Consider the following 14,808-nt stretch of genomic DNA (forward strand, 5'->3'; position numbering starts at 1 on the left):
TTTTCAGCAGCACTACTACCTAGCCAGTTATTCCCCATTTTGTATTTGTGCCTTTGATTTTTCATTTCTAAGTGCAAACTACTTTGCACTTGTCTTTATTGAATTTCATCTTGTTGATTTTAGACCAATTCTCCAATTTGTCATGGTCGTTTTGAATTCTAATCCTGTTCTCCTAAGTGCTTGCAACCCTCCCAGCTTGGTGCCACCTGCATATTTTATAAGAATACTCTCTGCTGCATTATCTAAGGAAAGGTCCCCAAAGGGATTTAGACATTGCAACACCAAGCTTTGTGGTGCCTAACTTTTAGAGGCCTAGAAAATCACAGGTTCAACACTGAGATCTGCAACGCTGGGTTAGGTACCTAGACTCCCTATCCATTGCATAGGGAGAGATCAGCGCCTTGGAATGCAATCCACAAAAGCCAACACATTAGCCCCCACCTAAGCTAGCCAATGGGAGATGATGACAAGAACAAAGGGTGTGTAAGCCACACACCTTTCATGGAGATAGGCACCTAAGTCCAGGCTGCAGGGAGGCGTCTTTCTCCCCCTCTGCCAGGTGAGGCGGGGGCTGTACCTGGGTCTCCCACATCCCAGGTAAGTACTCTAACCACTGAGCTAAGAGATGTTAGGTGGGCACCACCTCCTTCTCTGGCCAGACTCTGAATTGGACCCAGTCTGCTAGGTAGTCTCTGAGCATGTCTGCTGGAGTGGGCCCTGCACACAACTTAGGTGGCTGAACGCCTTTCTTCCCCTGGCTTGTGAATCGCTCTGGGGCTCAGGCAGAAGAGAGGAGTCCAGACACAGGAGAGAGGCAGCTGTTCACATGCCCAGAAACAGGAGCGTGGGGACCCAGGGAACTTTTACTCTGAAAAGCTCAGTTGCGGAGAGAGTTTAGGCAGCTACAGAGTTTACAGGAGTTTTCTAAATCACAGTGGAGCCAAAACTGGGACGTAGGCACATAACACCTGACTTAGATGCCTGCGTCTGGAGTTTAGGTGGAATAGTGACTTCATGGATTCCACCATGGCTCATTAATGAGAACGTTGAATAGTGCGAGACCCAGGACAGACCCCTGAGGGTATGTCTACACTGCAACCAGACACCCTCAGTTCCTGTGCCAGCAGATTCGGGCTCAGACTAAGGTGCTGTTTAATTGTTGTGTAGACATTTGAGCTCAGGCTGCAGCCTGTGCTCTGGGACTCTCCCACCTTGCAGGGTCCTAGCACCCAGGCTCCAACCAAGCCCAAATGTCTATACAGTAGTTAAATAGCTCGTTAGCCCAAGCCCCATGTGCCGGAGTCAGCTGGCACAGGCCAGCTGCAGGTTTTTAATTGCAGCAAAGACATACCCTGAGAGACCCCACAAGATGCATCCTCCCAGTCTGACAGTGAACCATTGATGATTACTGTCTGAGTGTGGTTTTTCAACCAGTTGTGCACCTACCTCATAGTAATTTTATCTAGACCACATTTTCCTAGTTTGCTTATGTTATGTGGGACTGTGTCAAAAGCCTGACTAAAATCAAGATATAGCATGTCTACTACCCCCCGCCTCCAACCCCCCCACCCTCCCCGGCATCCACAAGGCCAATAACCCTGTCAAAGAAGGAAATTAGGTTGGTTTGGCATGATTTGTTCTCGACAAAACCATGCTGGTTATTACTCAGCACCCTATTATCCTCTGGGTGCTTACAAACTGATTGTTTGATAATTTGTTCCAGGACCTTTCCAGGAACTGAAGTTAGGCTGACTAGTCTGTAATTCCTCAAGTCCTCCTTTTCTCCCTTCTTTAAAAAACAGCACTATGTTTGCCCTTCTGCAATCCTCCTGGACCTCACCTGTGCTCTGAGTTCTCAAAGATAATCTAAGATTGCTTCAGTGGTTCCTTACATACCCTCAGGTGAATTTCATCAGGCCCTGCCAACTTGAATACATCTAACTTATCATAATATTCTTTAACTTGTTCTTTCCCTATTCTGGCTTGCATTCCTTCCTGTTTGTTGTTGCTTAAGTATATTTTTCTTATGAAACTGTGGACACTTAAAAAATCCAGGAGAACATAAGTTAAGGTAGCATTCGTGCCCAACACAATACCAGTCTCCAAACATTAGACTGATACCGTCCATGATATTGATCCAGACCAACACACTGATACCCCTCTGACACACAATCATTTTCTGTTCCATAATAATATCCCCTCTTAATGCACACAGCCAAAAACTGAAAATCCCACTGCAGCGTGCACTCTGAACTTTGTCCTTCCAACACTACAATATTTAATTTAATGTCAGTTATTGTAAAAAAACAGTCCTAGCACGTCCACACAGCACACCCAAATGTGTGGGTATTGAACAGAAATGGGTGTGGTATTGAACAGAAAGCTGATTTGACTCGCTGGTCAAAAATCACAAACGAACATCTGCTAGGTATTTACACTGTGACTTTTAAAAAATCAGATCAGCTATGCAATATCCACTGCCATTCAGAAATTCACACAAATATGATTGAAATGCACATGCTCATCCTCTTTCATAGGCATATCCATAGAACATTGTAACTAAATTACAGATTAGCAGGTCAGAGTTAAGGGTGTGGGCTGCAGTGTGATTTTTTTCAGTTGTAAGGTGTGTGATAGTATTGTATTAAAAGCAAGTATGTTAGAACTGGCTGGTCAGACAGTGTGACTGAGCAGCTCAAAACAAGAGGAAAACCAGCACTAAGTCAGCTAAAATAAATCACATGCATTCCTACTGTTAATTTTCTATGTAAGCTTTTGGAAATGGGAGGGGAGCTGTGGTCAGCAAGACAGGAAATGGGAAGGGAAACATCCTTAAGCCAATCTCTCTGTAAGTTGTAGTCCCCACTATGGAAAAAGTTTGAGATCTAGTAGTCACAGCACAGAACTGCGAGTCGAGTTCTGTTCTCTGCAGTGCCACAGACTTGCTGTGTGACCATTAGACTATTCCTTAACTTCCCCATGTCTCCGGTTCCTCATCTGTAAAACGGAGGTGATAATCCTTACCTACCTTTCAGGGGAGTTATGAGGCTAAATTTGCTACTGTTTGGGAAGTGCTTTGGGATCCTTGGGAGGTGCTGGAGAAATGCAGTGCATTTCTATTAACAATTATTAACAATTGCTTAACAATTTTATTTTATTTTATTAACAATTTATTAACAATTATTAACAATTGCTACGAGCCCTTCCAAACATCACATGCATTTTTATTAATTTCCGTCAATAATTTAGAAAGGGCAAAAAAAGGCTTCTTACTGCAAGTATAAAATGACATTATGATGTTTGACCCCTAGGATGTTGGGATCACTGAGCAACCATTGACACTAAATTAATGATCCTTCACTAAGTGTGTTGCATTTGACCTAGATATAGGTGAGCTGTGGCTTCCTCATTGTTGCATTTATAACTTCTAGGAATTCTGGTTAGCAAGTTCCACTAGGCACCTCTTTTTGCAGTGTGGGAATGGTGTCTAGGCCAAAATCCTGGTACTTTTCAACCTCAGTTATCTTCTTCGTAGAGGCCAAAAGTTGTATTTGCTCGCCATTTGGGGCACTCATTAGTGAGTAGTCAGTACACTGGATATAGATGCTCATTGTCTCTATTCCATATGTGATGCCTTCTAAATGCCAGGAACAAAAGGAATCAATGGCATTTGTCTTGACTCACTTCTCCAAACCTGGGCTAAAACTCTGCTTTAAGTACCACATGGAAATGAAGGTTATGACTTAATCTCCGCTTGTCTGCCTCACAAAACAACTGTGTGTGTGTATGTGCACGCGCGCACAAAACTCGAAACTCAGCATTATAATGTCAGCGGCACTGCCGTTGATCAGGTCAAGGCTGACATGTGTTGACAGAGCTAGGAGGGGGTCCTAGGACTGGAGCAGCAGAGACTGCAGTATTCAGGACCACAGGGAGCTGGCAGAGCTGTGTATCTGGATTAATCTACAGTGGACTGGAATACGAGGGAGTGCTACAAATCAGGATTGAAGTATATTGCTCAACCTGTGTGTGGGAAATTTCCTGCTACTCACACTGACTAGTTAGCCAATGCCATCAGTTTCTCACTCTCTGCTGAACCCTAAAATCACCTGCTGATGTTGAGAAAGGCAGGCAGAGAAATCAAAAGATCTCCGCAGAAAGCGACTGTCACCTTTATGTGTATGCAGGGCTGGCTGCTGCTTTAGCTTTCATCTGCTTCCTTTGAAACTTGGGGAGGAATAATGCTCTTCTTCTGTGTGTGCATCTCCCTCTGTATTCCAACGGTTAGATTAAAGATGGCTGAAAGGATTTTTCTCTTGGGAACACATATATCAATTTCTTCCAGACTTGCATGCTGTTGTGTGATTATCTAAATTACTTGAAAAGGAAAGCTGCGTCATCATATCAGGCCCTTAATAAGCAAGTTTGCAGCTTGGATTTGTTCAGTACTAGCACGTATTGCGATATGGAATGACGGTGCTCTGAGGCATACAGACTCATCTCGTTGCTTCTAACATCAGCTACTGTGCTTGCATGCTAGATAGGCAGTTGCACTGGGTATGTGGCAGGGCAATGACCATGCATCGAAGAGCAAGATAAAATTATCTGATGGGATTTTCAGAGGCACTCACTGTTGGCCTAACTTTGCGTCCACTTAAGTTCATTACGATGGGCTTCAATGGGACCAGATTTAGGTCAATGCTGAATACTTCCGAAAATCCCCACTCTGTGTGTTGTGTGTGTCTCTGTCTGTCTGTCTGTTTGTCTGTGTGTATATATATCTTACGTTTGGGGAGTGCAATTTTCATTGATCTATACAGAGAAGTCTTTTGTTAACAAAATAAAGATGAGGGGTCAGATCCCCAGCTTGCACAAATTGATACAGCTCCATTGAACTTGCTAGAGCTATGCTGTTTTATACCAGCTGAGAATCTAGCCAAAGATACAGGCGGAAGGAGTAAAATTCTTACCTACATCTTCATTCTGAACATCCCAAAGTTGGGTGTGGTTGATGCAAACCCATCTTGGCTATGTAGCCAATTTGCCAAGAAACATGTGCTATGTCTGTTTCACAGATCAAATTCTGTGCTTGGTTACATCAATGAAAATCCAGAGCAGCTCCACTGAAGAGTGCCCCTGGTGTAAATAGGAGTGGAATTTATCTCTTGTATTGTAAGCCTTTTGGGACAGTGACCTTGTCTTCCTCTTTGTACTCTCCATGGCAAAGAATATATTGGTTGCTCAGGAAATGAAGAATAAATAAAATATCTTGTGACTGTGTGAGTAAGCAAACAAAGCCGATAGATGAGTTTGTCCTGTGCACTTCATTCATTTACTTTGACAAGCACATTTTAATTTTAATTGTTTATGCTACTTCTACATGATATACTACAGGGCATTTACTGCTATTTTAAGAAGTAATGCAATCTTGGTGATAATGAGGCCACGTTACATTGATGTCTCCATGAGTTAAGTCTCTGAGGTTTGGAGTGAGGCCACTAGGTTACTGTGAGAGTCCTCAGCAAAGTCTGAGAACTAGTGAGGTTTTCTGTCTGTCTTACTCTGGATTAGCTTCTGCAGCAGCATCATGTGATCACTTATCTATTCTACTAATACTTGGTAAAACCAGCAAGTGGTTTATAACATCAGGGATTATGCTCAGACACACAGTGCTTTCCAAAAATAAAATGAATGCTGTTCTGAGAGCCCTTCAGATAATATTGATTGACCAATAAAGAAAAGACCAGAGTATCAGAGACTGGTTTGAGGGCACAGAAGTGAAATGTTTCCCTTGGTTACTTTGACAATGAAATACATATCTTCAGGCACGCGACTATGAGCTGTATTGATCATTTCTGCACTGCATGGGCATCCAGGGAGCACTGTCTAAACTCCCCAAATCCAGTTTCTGCACACGCTAGGCACAGTGAGAAATCTAAGCTGAATTCTCAGGCTCCATGTAATGCAGAGTCCTCTTTCTGATCGTGATCAGCACCATCTGCTTCAGAGGCAGGTTCAAGAAACCCGAAGTGGGCAGTTCTGAGAGAGCCTGCTCAAAGCACTATATTTCTTCTGACTCCCAAAGATCAAAGGTTGGCTTATGCCGGAAGTGGGAGGGTTTGTATCCCTTCCATTAGCTTTTTTTTGGTAGTGTTTGTTTATTGTTAGAATGGTGGTTGTTTTTGTAAGCCATATAAATGTCTTGGTCTCTTGGGTTATTGCAAAGCCCTGATCAGGATTTTGGAGTGGACACCCCCATTGCACCCTACACCCCCATCAGGACCCACCATGCCAGCAACCTATTATCCCTCTTTACGTTAAATGCCTAAATACAGTAGTCATCTGGTGTGCCCTAGACATACCTCTGACAGGCAGGCAGGGCTTGGGGAAGCTAATAAGAGTACAGTTTTATAAAGCAGATGACTTGGTCTCTCTCGCCCTGGGGCACCTCCTTTGGCTGATCTCCTGTCTCTGTCTCGCTTTCTAGGTTCTACTGGGATCTGACCATGCTGCTCCTGATGGTGGGAAACCTGATCATTATCCCTGTGGGCATCACTTTCTTCAAGGACGAGAACACCACCCCATGGATTGTTTTCAATGTGGTCTCAGACACCTTCTTCCTCATCGACCTGGTCCTCAACTTCCGGACCGGCATCGTGGTAGAGGATAACACCGAGATCATCCTTGACCCCCAACGAATTAAGATGAAGTACCTGAAGAGCTGGTTCGTGGTGGATTTTATCTCCTCCATCCCTGTGGACTATATCTTCCTGATTGTGGAGACCCGTATCGACTCGGAGGTTTACAAGACTGCCCGGGCTCTGCGTATCGTACGCTTCACCAAAATCCTCAGCCTTTTGCGCCTGCTAAGGCTCTCCAGGCTCATCCGCTACATCCACCAATGGGAGGAGGTGAGCAGAGGCTGTGTTTCATGTTCACTTGGGTCCTGAGGCCCCTTTCCCCTCACACCAGGAGTGCGGTTCCTCCCACTTCACACCACTGTAAGTGGGAGAAGACTTGGGTTCTAGATGTGGCTCTTGGCAAGTTGTCAGGAGGACCCTCAACCTGGCAAAATTTAGGCACTGTTGCTTTAGACTGTACTGTCTCTTTAAGGGTCATGATGTAACGTTGGATGATGTTGCACTGTTTAAAATGAGAGTAAATTCAGGTCATCCCACGCATGTCATATGAGATTGTAGAGTACCCGCAAGGAGAAATGGATAGCCAGTCTGCCTGCTGTTGCTTTTCCAGAGCCAGAAAGCACTACCAGGTAAATCACCTAGGGCAGGGGTTCTCACAACAAACTCACAACTCTGAGTGTGGCCACAAAATCGTGCAGGGGGCCGATCTGACAATCTTTCCTAAAATATTTAATTAACTCTAGGAAAAACAAATAAATATGCACAGATATATATCCAAGTTCCGACCCACCTCTGTCCCTATCTCCAGTGGCCTTTCAGCAAGAACCCGCCCTGGGGAAGGTGGGTTGGGAACTCATCGGCTGCCTGCAGAGTCCCAGGCTCTCCATGCCCTGGCTGGGTGGGAGTGGGGGAGCTGATCAGAGGAGCACCCCAACAACTGAACATTGTAGCTGCTTTCACAGACAACAGTTGCCACAGGCCCAACGCACACTGGCCCCTCGTGTCTCCAGAGGCGCTGCCCAGAATGCAGGGCACTGATCCCTGCTGGTGGAACATGCTGTTGGTAACAGCTATTCAGGAGCAACAGCTGGGTGCTGCAGGCAGGGACCACTGCTTTCTGGGAGGGGAGATGGAGGGTAAGGGGTGGACTGTGACTTAAGCTGTTCAGGAGGTGGTGGAACCTTTACATTGTTTCCCCCCACACACACACACTATAAATGTATACATTGGGGAGGGGCAATGCCCCCCAATTTCCATCCATACTTTAGAGGCTGTCGTGGCCACAAAAAATCTGCAGGTGTCTGCGTTTGAGAAACGCTGACTTAGGGTATCAGCCTCTCTGCAGGTGCCTGCACAGACATGGATGTGGCCACAGATACATTTTTTCATGAACCTGCAGCACTTGTTTATCCAAGTGACTTAGTTCATTACATGCTTATCTCTTGAGTAAAGAGCTTGGTGATGTATTTATAACCTGCCAGCTTTTCTAAATTCTCAAGCGCCATGTTCAGGGGAAAAAGAAGCCAGACAATCTGTCGGCAAACAGGCATTGCTTGGTGATAAGGAGAAACCTAACAATCCGGCCCCCTGCACCTCCCTGGCCCTGCAAGGAAATTCCAACTTATGGGTGCTGGTACTCTGGTTCCCAGGTTGGTTTGATTGGAGCCCCCTGCCTTGGCTATGGCCTAAGAAATGATCACCTCCCAGTCCCTTGCTCCCTCCACAGGAGCAGGGAAGGAGCACCTGATACTTATACCCATGTCTCAGGAGCATTTCTGCAGTGGAGGAAAGGCTGGTCAAGTGTCATGTATTTTTCTCTTCTCTGTACCCCAGCTAGTCCTGGGTTCCCCAGTTTTGGGAGCACTGATTTTATGCAATTGTGCCATTTCCTGTTATGCTTCCCACAGTGGCATGGCTAAGGAGGGAGTGTCCGCAGTCACTGTGAAATCGCTGGGGTTCATCTGTGTGTCCTTATTAATAATAATTGGTATTAGAGTAGTGCTAAGGGTCCCCAATCAAGATCGGAGCCCCATTATGCTTGGCATTGTGTGGGGAGACAGTGAGGGGCAGTCACCCCAAATAGCTTGTAAATAGAGAAGACAGATGAAAGTGGGGAAGAAAAGTAGAGGCATGGGCGGAGGGAGTGGCTTTCCCCAGACACCGCAGGTCAGAAGCAGAGCTGGGAACAGAATCCAGGCCTCCTCGTTCCAATCAGAGAGCAGAAACAATACCATATGAATTAAGTGTCCAAACACACAATATGAATTGTGAGTAGATGAAGCAAACGAATCCATAGCCTGAAAATTGTCCGTCCAAAACCGTCCATTAATACTGATGAATAAATATGACTGATAAGATCAGTATCCATTCACAAATGACTCAGAATAGGATTAATTCAGGCACAAATATTTGTGATGAGTAGAATCATAGGACTGGAAGGGACCTTAAGAGGTCATCTAGTCCAATCCCCTGCACTCATGGCAGGACTAAGTATTCTCTAGACCATCCCTGAGAAGGTGTTTGTCTAACCTGTTCTTAAAAATCATAAAATCATAGACTTTAAGGTCAGAAGGGACCATTATGATCGTCTAGTCTGACCTCCTGCACAATGCAGACCACAGAATCTCACCCACCCACTCCTGTAACAAACTTCTAACCTCTGTCTGAGCTATCGAAGTCCTCAAATCATGGTTTAAAGACTTCAAGGTGCAGAGAATCCTCCAGCAAGTGACCCATGCCCCACACTGCAGAGGAAGGCGAAAACCACCCAGGGCCTCTGCCAATCTGCCCTGGAGGAAAATTCCTTCCCGACCCCAAATATGCCGATCAGCTAAACGCTGAGCATGTGGGCAAGACTCACCAGCCAGACACCCAGGAAAGAATTCTCTGTAGTAACTCAGATCCCACCCCATCTAACATCCCATCACAGGCCATTGGGCATATCTACCACTAATAGTTGATCAATTAATTGCCAAAATTAGGCTATCCCAACATATTGTCCCTTCCATAAACTTATCAAGCTTAGTCTTGAAGCCAGATATGTCTTTTGCCCCCACTGCTTCCCTTGGAAGGCTATTCCACAACTTCACTCTGATGGTTAGAAACCTTCATTTAATTTCAAGTCTAAACTTCCTAACAGCCAGTTTATATCCATTTGTTCTTGTGTCCACATTGGTACTGAGCTTAAATAATTCTCCCCCCTCCATGGTATTTATCCCTCTGTTATATTTATAGAGAGCAATCATACCTCCTCTAAGACTTCTTTTGGTTAGGCTAAACAAGTCAAGCTCTTTGAGTCTTCTTTCATAAGACAGGTTTTCCATTCATCAGATCATCCTAGTAACCCTTCTATGTACCTGTTCCAGTTTGAATTCATCTTTCTTAAACATGGGACACCAGAACTGCACACAATATTCCAGATGAGGTCTCACCAGTGCCTTGTATAATGGTACTAACAGCTCCTTATCACTACTGGAAATACCTCGCCTAATGCATCCCAAGACCGCATTAGCTTTTTTCACGGCCATATCATGAAAAAAGCGGCTCATAGTCATCCTGTGATCAACCAATGATGGAGATTCCACAACCTCCCTAGGAAATTTATTCCAGTGCTTAACCACTCTGACAGTTAGGAAGTTTTTCTTGATGTCCAACCTAAACCTTCCTTGCTGCAATTTAAGCCCATTTCTTCTTGTCCTTCTTGTCTTAACCTCAGAGCTTAAGCAGAACAATTCTTCTCCCTCCTCCTTGTAACAACCTTTTATGTACCTGAAAACTGTTATCATGTCCCCTCTCAGTCTTCTCTTTTCCACACTAAACAAGCCCAATTTTTTCAGTCTTCCCTCATAAGTCATGTTTTTGAGACTTTTAATCATTTTTGTTGCTCTTCTCTGGACTTTCTCCAATTTGTCCACATCTTTCCTGAAATGTGGTGCCCAGAACTGGACACAACACTCCAGTGGAGCCCTGATTAGTGCAGAGTAGAGTGAAAGAATTACTTCTCGTGTTTTTGCTTACAACGCTCCTGCTAATACATCCCAGAATGATGTTTGCTTTTTTTGCAACAGTGTTACACTATTGACTCATATTTAGCTTGTGGTCCACTATGACTCCCAGATCCCTTTCCGCAGTACTCCTTCCTAGGCAGTCATTTCCCACTTTGTATGTGTGCAATTGATTGTTCCTTCCTAAGTGGAGAACTTTGTATTTGTCCTTATTGAATTAAATCCTATTTACTTCAGACCATTTCTCCAGTTTGTCCAGATCATTTTGAATTATAATTCTATCCTCTAAAGCACTTGCAACCCCTCCCAGCTTGGTATCATCTGCAAACTTTATAAGTGTAAACTCTCTATGCCATTATCTAAATCACTGATGAAAATATTGAACAGAACCAGACCCAGAACTGATCCCTGCGAGACCCCACTCGCTATGTCCTTCCAGCATGACTGTGAACCACTGATCACTACTCTCTGGGAATGGTTTTCCAACCAGTTATGCACCCACTTTACAGTTGCTCCATCTAGATTGTATTTCCCTAGTTTGTTTATGAGAAGGTCATGCGAGACAGTATCAAAAGCTTTATTAATGTCAAGATATACTATGTTAACTGCTTCCCCCATCCACAAGGCTTATTACCTGTCAAAGAAAGCTATCCGATTTGTTTGACATGAGTATTCTGACTCTCTCTAACCCAGGAGTTTGTAGTGTTGAAGGAGCATGAATCTGTTCCTTTCTGTGCTATTGTTCTGCTGGTCCAAGAGAATTAAATAATTTGGCTGCTTCTTGTACTGAACTTGTTTAAAACATCAGCAATTAAGAGCTAATCAGGAACCCTCTTCCCCTGCTACTCTCCTATCTCACAGTGGGCAGCGGCCCCTAATTTTGAGTCTGATAACATGACTAATGTGTGGTTTATTGCACCTTTGCTGCCGGCGACACTAAGCCCAGGGGTGGCTACCATTCGCATTACATCTCCAGATGCTCTGGAACACTCTGAAGATCGTGCTCTCCAGCGAGGTGTTATGCTGCAAGTGGAAGGGACAGATGGCGATGTATTGCCACTGGGGACTGCAATGCAGATCCCAGCAGTGCAAGCCCAGCCCTTTCTTTGGCACAGGACTGAGCCAAAACATCTGGTTCTCAGGGATGACCCAATGGTAGGAAGGTTTCTTGGTTTTGGGTGGAGCAGCAAGAGATGTCCTTGTGGGGTGTCACATGCTACAAAGCAGTGAGGTGTCAGGGAGGAGAGTTACTCCTCCTCCTTGGGCAGGGTTAGTCTGTCCTGCTCACTGGAATCACACAGACAGTTCTCGTGTCTCTTACCCTGAAGTGCCTACAGCTGATCTGTCTCAGATGACAAGTTCCCATGCAGTTCTCCTCACTGCACAGGCTCACTGTCACGGGCCAGAAATGTACAGCTATAGCAGGGAGCCATGTGAGACTGGATTGACTGTGGGGGCAGGGTGTGAGGTGGAGGGCCAGCCAACCAGAGAAAGACAGAATGATGTGGGGGATGGAGGGGAAGTGAGGGTCTGTCTGCGCTGAGGGCTAGCTGATATGGGGAAATGGCTGCATGTGTGTGGGCAAGCTGAGGAGAGGCTAACATGAAGTCACTCTTCCTTGTTAACTAGTGACCCCCATTGTCATCATTCTGTGTCTCTAACTAGCCAGCCCCCTACACACACAGTGGGGGTGTGGAGGGTAGTTAAGGAGAGGGGGAGGAGAGGGTGGGGAACATAGAATCATAGAGGATTAGGGTTGGAAGAGACCTCAGGAGGTCATCTAGTCCAACCCCCTGCTTAAAGCATGACCAACACCAACTAAATCATCCCAGCCAAGGCTTTATCAAGCTGGGCCTTAAAAACCTCTAAGGATGGAGATTCTACCACTTCCCTAGGTAACCCATTCCAATGCTTCACCACCCTCCTAGTGAAATAGTGTTTCCTAATATCCAACCTAGACCTCCCCCACTGCAACTTGAGACCATTGCTTCTTGTTCTGTCATCTGCCACCACTGAGAACAGCCGAGCTCCATCCTCTTTCGAACTCCCCTTCAGGTAGTTGAAGACTGCTATCAAATCCCCTCTCACTCTTCTCTTCTGCAGACTAAATAAACCCAATTCCCTCAGCCTCGCCTCGTAAGTCATGTGCCCCAGCCCTCTGATCATTTTCGTTGCCCTCCACTGGACTCTCTCCAATTTGTCCACATCCTTTCTTTAGGGGGGGACGACCAATATTGGATGCAGTACTCCAGCTGTGGCCTCACCAGTGCCGAATAGAGGGGAATAATCACTTCCTCAATCTGCTGACAATGCTCCTACTAATACAGCCCAAGATGCCATTGGCCTTCTTGGCAATGAGGGCACACTGCTGAATCATATCCAGCTTCTCGTCCACTGTAATCCCCAGGTCTTTTTCTGCAGAATTGCTGCTTAGCTAGTTGGTTCCCAGCCTGTAGTGGTGCATGGGATTCTTCCGTCCCAAGTGCAGGACTCTGCACTTGTCCTTGTTGAACCTCATCAGATTTCTTTTGGCCCAATCCTCCAATTTGTCTAGGTCACTCTGTATCCTATCCCTACCCTCCAGCATATCTACCACTCCTCCCAGTTTAGGGTCATCTGCTAACTTGTTGAGGGTGCAGTCCACGCCATCTTCCAGATCATTAATGAAGATCTTGAACAAAACCGGCCCCAGGACCAACCCTTGGGGCACTCCGCTTGATACCAGCTGCCAACTAGACAGCAAGCCGTTGATCACTACCCATTGAGCCCGACAATCTAGCCAGCTTTCTATCCACCTTATAGTCCATTCATCCAGCCCAAACTTCTTTAATTTGCTGGCAAGAATCCTGTGGGAGACTGTATCAGAAGCTTTGCTTAAGTCAAGGAATAACATTTCCACTGCTTTCCCTTCATCCACAGAGCCTTTATCTCATCATAGAAGGCAATTAGGTTCGTCAGGCATGACTTGCCCTTGGTGAATCCATGCTGACTTTTCCTGATCACTTTCCTCTCCTTTAAGTGCTTCCGAATTGATTCCTTGAGGTTCTACTCCATGATTTTTCCAGGGACTGAGGTGAGGCTGACTGGCCTGTAGTTCCCCAGATCATCCTCCTTCCCTTTTTAAAAAGATGGGCACTATATTAGCCTTTTTCCAGTCATCTGGGACCTCCCCTGATTGCCATGAGTTTTCAAAGATAATGGCCAATGGCTCTGCAATCACATCCACCAACTCCTTTAGCACTCTCGGATGCAGTGCGTCCAGCCCCATGGACTTGTGCTTGTCCAGCTTTTCTAAATGGTTCTGAACCGCTTCTTTTTCCACAGAGGGCTGGTCACCTCCTCCCCACACTGTGCTGCCCAGTGCAGTAGTCTGGAAGCTGACCTTGTTCGTGAAGACAGAGGCAAAAAAAGCATTGAGTACATTCGCTTTTTCCACATCCTCTGTTTTTAGGTTGCCTCCCCCATTTAGTAAGGGGCCCACACTTTCCTTGACTTTCTTCTTGTTGCTAACATACCTGAAGAAACCCTTCATGTTATTCTTAACATCCTTGCTAGCTGCACCTCCAATTGTGATTTGGCCTTCCTGATTTTACTCCTGCATGCCTGAGCAATATTTTTATACTCCTCCTTGGTCATTTCTCCAAGTTTCCACTGGTTGTAAGCTTCTTTTTTGTGTTTAAGATCAGCAAGGATTTCACTGTTAAGCCAAGCTGATCGCCTGCTATATTTACTATTCTTTCTACACATTGCGATGTTTTGTTTCTGCAACCTCTATAAGGATTCTTTAAAATACAGCCAGCTCTCCTGGACTCCTTTCCCCCTCATGTTATTCTCCCAAGGGATCCTGCCCATCAGTTCCCTGAGGGAGTCAAAGTCTGCTTTTCTGAAGTCCAGGGTCCGTATTCTGCTGCTTTCCTTTCTTCCCTATGTCAGGATCCTGAACTCGACCATCTCATGGTCACTGCCTCCCAGGTTTCCATCCACTTTTGCTTCCCCTATGAATTCTTCCCTGTTTGTGAGCAGCAGGTCAAGAAGAGCTCTGCCCCTTGTTGGTTCCTCCAGCACTTGCACCAGGAAATTGTTCCCTACAGTTTCCAAAAACTTCCTGGATTGTCTGTGCACCGCTGTATTGCTCTCCCAGCAGATATCAGAGTGATTGAAGT

At 45.4% G+C, this 14,808-nt stretch overlaps 1 protein-coding gene across 1 annotated transcript in view; it reads left to right on the forward strand.

The window, feature by feature from the left end:
• Positions 1-14,808, forward strand: part of HCN4 (hyperpolarization activated cyclic nucleotide gated potassium channel 4) — a 169,302-nt gene that overhangs the window by 38,056 nt on the left and 116,438 nt on the right. The window contains exon 2 of the mRNA XM_084641694.1: positions 6,488-6,911. Coding sequence (XP_084497820.1) covers positions 6,488-6,911 — 424 coding nt within the window. The remainder of the gene's footprint in view (positions 1-6,487; positions 6,912-14,808) is intronic.

The sequence above is a fragment of the Lepidochelys olivacea genome (assembly GCF_965140295.1).
Source record: "Lepidochelys olivacea isolate rLepOli2 genome assembly, chromosome: 10".
NCBI lineage: Eukaryota > Metazoa > Chordata > Testudines > Cheloniidae > Lepidochelys > Lepidochelys olivacea.